Consider the following 8,970-nt stretch of genomic DNA (forward strand, 5'->3'; position numbering starts at 1 on the left):
GTCTGATCTACTGTTGGAGACTCAAGGAGAGCCCAAAAGAAGAGCATGAGCACGTCAGCAGAGGTGGCGGGGCGCTCTAGACGTGCGAGAGCATGAGCATGAGGAATACAAGGAGCTTTTTCTTTGTTGACTGCACCAGGTTTAGTGGCAGCATGCAGGTGCTGCCGTGGGGGCATGTGGGATCTAGGTCCCCGACAGAAACAGATTCACAGACACTGAAAACAAACTTACGGTCACCAAAGCAGAAAGTGAGGGACAAATGAGTATGGGATTAATAGATACACACTACCGTGCATAAAACAGATAAGCAACAAAGATTTACTGTATAGCACAGGGAACTATACTAAATAGCTTTAAAAACATATAACAAAATATAGTATAAAAAACCCTCCTCTCTGCCCTCCTCTCCCACCCTCTCCCCTACTCAGTCTTCAGGCTATTCTTTTCTCAAGCATGCCCTGCTCCCGTCTTGTGGCCTGCTCCCTCACCAAGTCTTTGCTTACAGTCATCTTCGAGTCAAGACATTCCCAATCACCTACTTAATTCTGCAGCCTCCTCTCCTGCCTACACTGCCAACCCACCTTAGCATCATCCACCCCACCTTCTTACCCCCATTCTCTCCCCAAACCCCCCTTCATAGCTCTTGATGGCTTTAGTCCCATAGATCATTTGGTACTCCCTGGAGAGCTCTAAAATATAAGCTTAATGAGAGCAGGATTCTTACCAGTTAGCTGTGTTCTCTACAGTGGAACAGGGCCTAGTACATACTGGTGATCAACGAATATTTATTGACTAAATCTTTTAACAGTGCCTTGTGCAGGGAAAGTATTCAGCTTTAGCTAATTAAAACTGATCTACAAAAAAGATATAAATATCATTATTGAGCAAGTGGAAAATCTTGAATATGTGTTCTATGTTATATAATATTACTGTGCCAGTATGCAATTTCTTGAATGTAATTATGTAAGTTATATAGGAGAATGACCTTGTGCTTAGGAGACAGAAGCTGATGTATTTAGGGGGCAGGTGTCATGATATCCACAACTTACATTCCGATGTTTCAATAATGTATAAATACTGAGATGTGAGTAGATCAAAACAATTAGCAAGTCTAGATGAAGGGCATACTGTGTTCATTGTAATGTATTTTAAAAATCATCTTCACTTTGAAATTCTTCAAAATAAGGTGTTGATGTGTTTAGTTTGTCATGTGCCAACTTGGCTCAGCTGAACTACATTTCCCAGAAATCCTTTCCCATACGATCCCAGTAGGATGGGCCACAGGGAGACTCCAGTGTTTCCCATACGACCCCAGTAGGATGGGCCACAGGAGACTCCAGTGCACGGTGTGGAGGATGGCAGTGGAGCAGCAGGCGGCGTCAGCTTGCCCACTTGGTCACTTGTCCATCGGGCCAAGTGTGAGGCAGCAGTGTCAGCTGCTCTGCCAACCCTAGGCTCCCTTAAGATTCTCTGACTCCTGGGCCAGGTGTGTGTTTTGGGTCCGTGAAGAAGAGCCCCAGCTTCTTCAGGACACCCATTCCATTGAGATCAAAGGCAACAGGTACTCCATTGAGCAGTCCAGCATTCTGTGAGTGCCAGCCTTTTCCCCTGTTAAATCCATCTTCCTGTCCTCACTGCCTGCCCTGAAGACTTCAAGTAAGACCATCCAAGGCAAAGAATCCTCACAGACATCCTTACAGAGATGGCTTAACTAGCTCCCACAACTGCATACGATCATGTTCATATAACAGATTCCTTTACACACACACACACACACACACACACACACACATTCTGAACTTGGTATCAGGAGTAGGGCTTACTCCATTAGCGTAAAAAGCCACATTCACAAATCTCTTTGAGATGAATTGTTTATCTTTGGCTAAATCGTACTCTTAAACTTTCTATTGTTTGGTTGAGAGGATTTGAAAGGCACACTCAGTCTTTCTAGAGGGCCTTTGGCTTGACAAAAAGGTACTGTGAGGCACCACCTTTGCTATTTCTACTGCCATAACCAAAGTTTTATGGTCACACCCTTGGCTTCACCTTCAGGTTTTCCTGGCAGTGTCCTGGATCTGATCTCTGCTTAGAAGCAATTTCTTAGCTTTAGAACCATATGCCATCTGGAGAGGCTGAGAATCCTCCAACCTATCACATCCCAGCTTCTTTGTGCTTAATAGTCCCTCCCCTGATTTTCCCCTCTCCTCAAATTTCACAATAAGCAGCCAGGAAAAATCAGGAGACACATTCCACATCTAGAAATCCTTTAGTAGATCACCTACTTCATTAAGTATATTTTCTAGTTTCCACCTTGCTGCTGAAAACAGCGTTGCTAATGATTTCTGCTACAACATAATGAAAATCTCCTTTTCTCTTTAAGTTTCCATAAGATTTTTCTTCATGTGCCCACTGATAAATGCACTGCAGGTGCATCACTTCTGTAATATTAATGCATAACCCACTGAATCAAACCTAGATGGAAGGATATTCTACAAAATGACAGCCAGTATTGTTCAAAAGTGTCTAAGTCATGAAAAACAAGAAAAGACTGAGGAACTGAAGAGAAATAATAAGTAAATAAACGCAATGCGGCATCTGGACTGGATCTTGGGACTAGAAGAACATAAGTGGCAAGGGCTTAGAGTGTAATTACTGGTATTATAGCAATGTTAATCTATTTCCTGCTTTTGATCATTGTATTATGATTCTATAAGGTGTTACATTGAGGGAAGCTGAGTGAAGACTATTTGGGAAATATTTTGCAATTTTTTTGTAAGTCAAAAATTATTTCCAAATAAAATTTAAAAATCTCTATGCTTGAAGAATTCTTAAAAAAAAGAAAAAGATTTTCCTTACTTATGGCATCTGGTCCCATCACTTCATGGGAAATAGATGGGGAAACAGTGAAAACAGTGTCAGACTTTATCTTTTGGGGCTCCAAAATCACTGCAGATGGTGACTGCAGCCATGAAATTAAAAGGTGCTTACTCCTTGGAAGGAAAGTTATGACCAACCTAGATAGCATATTCAAAAGCAGAGACATTACTTTGCCAACAAAGGTTCGTCTAGTCAAGCCTATGTTTTTTCCTGTGGTCATGTATGGATGTGAGAGTTGGACTGTGAAGAAGGCTGAACACTGAAGAATTGATGCTTTTGAACTGTGATGTTGGAGAAGACTCTTGAGAGTCCCTTGGACTGCAAGGAGATCCAACCAGTCCATTCTGAAGGAGATCAGCCCTGGGATTTCTTTGGAAGGAATGATGCTAAAGCTGAAACTCCAGTACTTTGGCCACCTCATGCAAAGAGTTGACTCATTGGAAAAGACTCTAATGCTGGGAGGGATTGGGGGCAGGAGGAGAAGGGGATGACAGAGGATGAGATGGCTGGATGGCATCACTGACTCGATGGATGTGAGTCTGAGTGAACTCCGGGAGTTGGTGATGGACAGGGAGGCCTGGCGTGCTGCGATTCATGGGGTTGCAAAGAGTTGGACACGACTGAGCAACTGAACTGAACTGAACTGAACTGAAGCCCTAAATTCTACAAGTCGGGTGCACCTAATGTTTCACTAACATTCTCTTCAAAACCCATAGCTTGCTTCCAAAGGCACATCCATTTTAGGGTTTTTTATGGCAACACCCCATTCCCAGGAACTAAAATCTGTATTCATTATCTACTGCTGCTGCTGCTGCTAAGTCGCTTCAGTCGTGTCCGACTCTGTGCAACCCCATAGACAGCAGCCCACCAGGCTCCCCCATCCCTGGGATTCTCCAGGCAAGAACACTGGAGTGGGTTGCCATTTCCTTCTCCAGTGCATGAAAGTGAAAAGTAAAGTGAAGTTGCTCAGTTGTGTCTGACTCTTCGTGACCTCATGGACTGCAGCCTACCAGGCTCCTCCGTCCATGGAATTTTCCAGGCAAGAGTACTGGAATGGGGTGCCATCTCCTTCTCTGTCATTATCTACTGCTTTAGAACAAATTACTCCAAATCTCAGCATATTAAAAAATTAACATTTATTATCTCACAGAGTTTCAAGCTGTCAGGAATCTGAAAGCAACTTAGGGTCTCTCGCAAGATGCTAGTTACACTGAAAGCCCGGGCTACTCTAGGACTGGCTGAGACTGAAGATTTTGTCCCTAGGTTCATTCTTATGGTTGTTGGTAGACCTCAGGTCCTCACTGGATACTGGCTGGAAGCTTCAGTTCCGTGGCATGTGGGTCACTCTAGAAGGTAGCTCACAGCATGGCAGCTGGCTTTTCTCAGAGCAAGAGATTCAAGAACATGAGGTGAGGTGGAGGAAAAGAGAGTCCTCAGATTTCCTCCATCCAGCTAGTTTAAGCAGATACGAAATGTTTGTTACAGAATGACTGTTACAGAGTTATTTCTGGGAGACATAGAATTAAGCCTGACTGCTACAAATTCAGGTCAAGTCATCCAAGAGATACACACAACCACACCATGAGACTGTTCTTGTAGAAACCCCACTGTTGCTTCTGCCTGCCCTTTGCATCTATGGAGCAGGGCCCAGAGAACAGATGCTCCACCACAGCGTCCAGGAAGATCAGCCTCTCCACACAGCATCCCTCATCCAACACCCACGTCCCTTACCAACATGTGTCCCTCACCCAACATGTGTCCCTCACCCGCCGCCCACGTCCCTCACCCACGACCCGTGTCCCTCACCCACCACCCGCGGCCCTCACCCTCTGCCTTCACCCCTCACCCTCTGCCTGTGGCCCTCACCCTCCGCCCGTGTCCTCACCCTCCACCTGCGTCCCTCACCCTCTGCCTTCACCCCTCACCCTCTGCCTGTGGCCCTCACCCTCCACCCGCGTCCTTCACCCATGACCCACGTCCCTCACCCGCCTCAGCGTCCCTCACCCTCCACCTTCACCTATCACCTTCTGCCCGCGTCCCTTATCCACAGCCCATGTCCCTCAACCGCCTCAGCGTCCCTCACCTGCCTCAGCGTCCCTCACCTTCCGCCCACGTCCTTCACCCTCCACCCACATCCCTCACCCACCACCGGCGTCCCTCACCCGCTGCCTTCACCCCTCACCCTCCGCCCGCATCCCTCACCCTCCACCCGCATCCCTCACCCGCCACCTTTACCCCTCACCCTCTGCCTGCGGCCCTCACCCTCCGCCTTTGTCCCTCACCTGCCGCCCGCGTCCTTCACCCCATGACCCACGTCCCTCACCTGCCTCAGCGTCCCTCACCCTCCACCTTCACCCCTCACCCTCTGCCTGCGTCCCTCACCCGCCGCCTTCACCCCTCACCTCCGCCAGCGTCCCTCACCCTCTGCCCGCGTCCCTCACCCACTGCCTTCACCCCTCACCCTCTGCCTGCGGCCCTCACCCTCCACCTTTGTCCCTCACCTGCCGCCCACGTCCTTCACCCCACGACCCACATCCCTCACCTGCCTCAGCGTCCCTCACTCGCCGCCTTCACCCCTCACCCTCTGCCTGCGGCCCTCACCCTCCACCCACGTCCCTCACCCTCTGCCCGCGTCCTTCACCCATGACCCGCGTCCCTCACCCACCTCAGCGTCCCTCACCCTCCACCTTCACCCATCACCCTCTGCCCGCGTCCCTCAACCACAGCCCATGTCCCTTACCTGCCTCAGCATCCCTCACCCTCTGCCCGCATCCCTCACCCTCCACCCGTGTCCCTCACCCACCGCCCGAGTCCCTCACCCTCGGCCCGCGGCCCTCACCCTCTGCCCGTGACCGTCACCCTCCGCCCGCGTCCCTCACCCTCTCCCACGTCCTTCACCCTCCGCCTTCGTCCCTCATCCACTACCTGCATTTTGTCATCCAGGTCTCAGAAGGCATGTCTAGGTCACGCAGAATCCTAACTACAGAGAAGTCTGTAAATTATTATTAGCAGAGTCACTGCTGCTACACTGAGAATCTATGTCTGAAGAGGGACAGGATGATGAGAGACGTCAGCAGGCACATTCTCCTGTGACTGTGGGTGTCTGAAACTTTGAATACTCCAAATAGAACACCTTTGAACCACGAAGTCAAGAGACCCTGGAATGAAAAACAGAGGGTGATAGAAAACTGGAAGAAGGCAACAGTTTAAAACAGAAAAAGAATTAAGGACTCTTTATACTCATATGAAGGGTGGCCCATTTATAGGGGGAAAAAAAAAAAAAAACAGTAAAACTAGAATTTTCTCAGTTCTTCCCAGTTTCAAATATTCTCTCCCATAGTCAACGTATTACACATACTCTTGACAGACGTTGTGTCCTAGTTGTTTTAATAGTATTTTTACACCTCCAATTTCTACATGGTAATCCTACCACTACTCTTTTGGGCAGACTCTCTTCTTTGAACTCTTCAGAGAATGAATCTACGATCTTCCTCACTTTGTGGATGCACCTGGAATCTAACTCCTGCTTAAACAAACTTGTAGCCAATTCTCCAATGCTTAGCCTCATATTTATCCCATCTTTCCAGAAGGACTTGGTGCCACCCTGTCTGAGTCTGTAAAGGGTCCCATGGTGTAAATAGGCCCTTGACTTTTCCCCAGAATTTTTTTTCTGCTCACCCAGAATTAGCCCTATTCCATTCCATCTTCCAAAATTTTGTTTCTATCATATCTTTTCTCCTCTATTAATCCTTAAGAGTGTGTGCTTTAAAAAAAAAAAAATCCTCTTATCATTGTTAATTTAGAGGGGTTTCAAGAGGGAACAGATCTGAATGGGTATGTTCAACCTGCCTCCTTCAATCAGAAGTCCAGGCCTTGGGTTTGGCTCCCCATTTTAAATAAACTTCAATCACTTTATCACTTTTGGTTGAGCATGAGAGTGAAGTGAAAGTGTTAGTCACTCAGTCATGTCCAACTCTTTGTGACCCCATGGACTGCAGTCCGCAAGCCGCCTCTGTCCATGAAATTTTCCAGGTAAGAATACTGGAAGGGATAGCCATTTCCTTTTCCAGGGGATCTTCCTGACCCACGGATTGAATCCGAGTCTCCTGCATTGCAGGCAGACTTTTTACCATGTACATTTCCTTAAACTTGTCCAGGAGTCTTTCATACTCTAGACCTGGGTTTGGGAGCAGAATGGATGGTGTTCATCATCTGAGAAATGAATCACCTGTCTCCACCACTTTCCATGAGGATTTCAGGTGTTTCCCCAAAAAGGATTTGCCTCTAATGGCCCAAACTTTGGAAAAATCCTTTTTAGGCAAAGTATCTGTCATATCCATGTTTAATCACATTACTTATCAATCAAATGAATGGATTGGATGAGCAGTAAAGAGTGCGACTCAGTTGTCTTTCTATGGGGAGTTGTCTAATGCAGAGACTCTCAAACACCCATCCACAAGTGTTTCCACCAATTCACAACAAAAGGAGAAAAATGGGACTGTTGTATTAATGTCCATTCAGTGAAATACATTCAATGTATAAGGCTACTTTGTTGTTAATCCTTCCCACTTTAATGTTAAATTATTTTAATGCCATGCTGGAAAGTGTAGATTTTAGAGTTTATTGTTTTACTGATTTTTGTTTCTCAGCAAAATAAAACATTGTTGACCTTCTGTTAGCTAATTGTTAAAATTTTCACATTTCCATGAAATTCTTGAGCCTGGGAGCTGTGGGTACAATAGGAGTTCTCAGTGGAAAGGACTTTTGGAGCCATGGAGGGGCATGAATGGGGCCAGCAGTGGGTGAAACAGTGGTGTCAGCAAGCTGTGGTTTGAAATCTTCCCACAGCTGCCCATTCTTCTTCTCCATTCCCATTACCCTCTCTGAGGTCACACCAGCTCTAAATGCCTACACACCACACTGTCCAAACTGAGAACTGCCTGTCTCCTATGAATGCTGTGGCGTGTTGAGGGGTGTTCCGGGAAAGAGACTGGGGGGGCCACTCATCACTGTGTGTCAGGTTTTATTACCTGGTCTCTCACGGGGGTGTTTTTGCCTCATCTTGGTTCAACATTCTGGGACTTCTTTTCTACATATGACAACTTGACATATTCTGGCTATAAAGGCAATGTGATACTGGAGAAGGAACTCTGGACTCAGAGCCAGAAACAGGACACCACTTTCCAGCCATGCGACGGGGGCAACCTCTCTGACCTCAGTTTCCTCATCTGCAAAATAAACATAATGATGCCACTTTCATGGACTTGTTGCAGGAATTAATTATTTTAACATAGGTTTTAGTCCATTTGGGGGGCTATTGCAAAAGTACCATAGATTGGCTTGAACAACAACCATTTATTTCTCACAGTTCTGGAAGCTGGTTAAGCCCAAGATAAAGGTATTAGCAGATTCTGTGTCTGGTGAGAGCCTCCTTCTTGGTTCATGCATGTGTGTGCTCAGTCACTAAGTCATGTCCAATTCTTTGTGACCCTGTGGACTGTAGAACACCAGGCTCCTCAGTCCATGGGATTTTCCAGACAAATAATACTGGAGTGGGTTGCCATTTTCTTCTCCAGGGGATCTTCCCAATCCAGGGATCGAAACTGCATTTCCCGCATCTCCTGCATTGCAGTTGAATCCTTTACTACTGAGCCATCGTTGCCTTCTTTCTGTGTGTCCTCACATGGTGGAAGGGGCAAGGGAAATCTCCTGGGTCTCTTTTATAAGGTCACTACTCCCATTCAGGAGGCCTCCAACCTCATTACCTTATCATCCACCTCCTAACACCATCACAGTGGGGCTCATGATTAAGCACATGAATTGGGAGGGGACACATATACTCAGTCTATAGCAGGATGGAAAAGCAAGCATGGTCTCTAGCATCTCAACAGTACTCAACAAATGTTATTTGAATCTGATGGTAAGAAAATAAGAGCTGAGAGCAGTTTTCCCCCCAAACTCCGATTCCCGTAAGAGGAATTGCAAATGTGGATTATAGGTTAAGTAGGCAGCTATGAAGCAGATCATGATTCCTCAGCTCATGTCCCTCATCCAGGACTAGTGTTCCCACTCTCTGCTCACAACCTCCTCACC

At 46.7% G+C, this 8,970-nt stretch overlaps 1 protein-coding gene across 1 annotated transcript; it reads left to right on the forward strand.

Annotated features, from left to right (window-relative positions):
* Positions 1-4,612: 4,612 nt before the first annotated feature.
* Positions 4,613-5,524, forward strand: LOC101906859 (uncharacterized). Its single transcript, XM_005226662.2, has one exon. It carries the CDS (start codon positions 4,613-4,615, stop codon positions 5,522-5,524), a length of 912 nt encoding a protein of 303 aa, XP_005226719.2.
* The last annotated feature ends 3,446 nt before the right edge of the window (positions 5,525-8,970 follow it).

The sequence above is a fragment of the Bos taurus genome, chromosome 29, assembly GCF_002263795.3.
Source record: "Bos taurus isolate L1 Dominette 01449 registration number 42190680 breed Hereford chromosome 29, ARS-UCD2.0, whole genome shotgun sequence".
Lineage (NCBI taxonomy): Eukaryota > Metazoa > Chordata > Mammalia > Artiodactyla > Bovidae > Bos > Bos taurus.

Coding starts and splice junctions, on each gene's coding strand:
- LOC101906859 (XM_005226662.2), top strand. CDS start 4,613: ATGTGTCCCTCACCCAACATGTGTCCCTCACCCGCCGCCCACGTCCCT.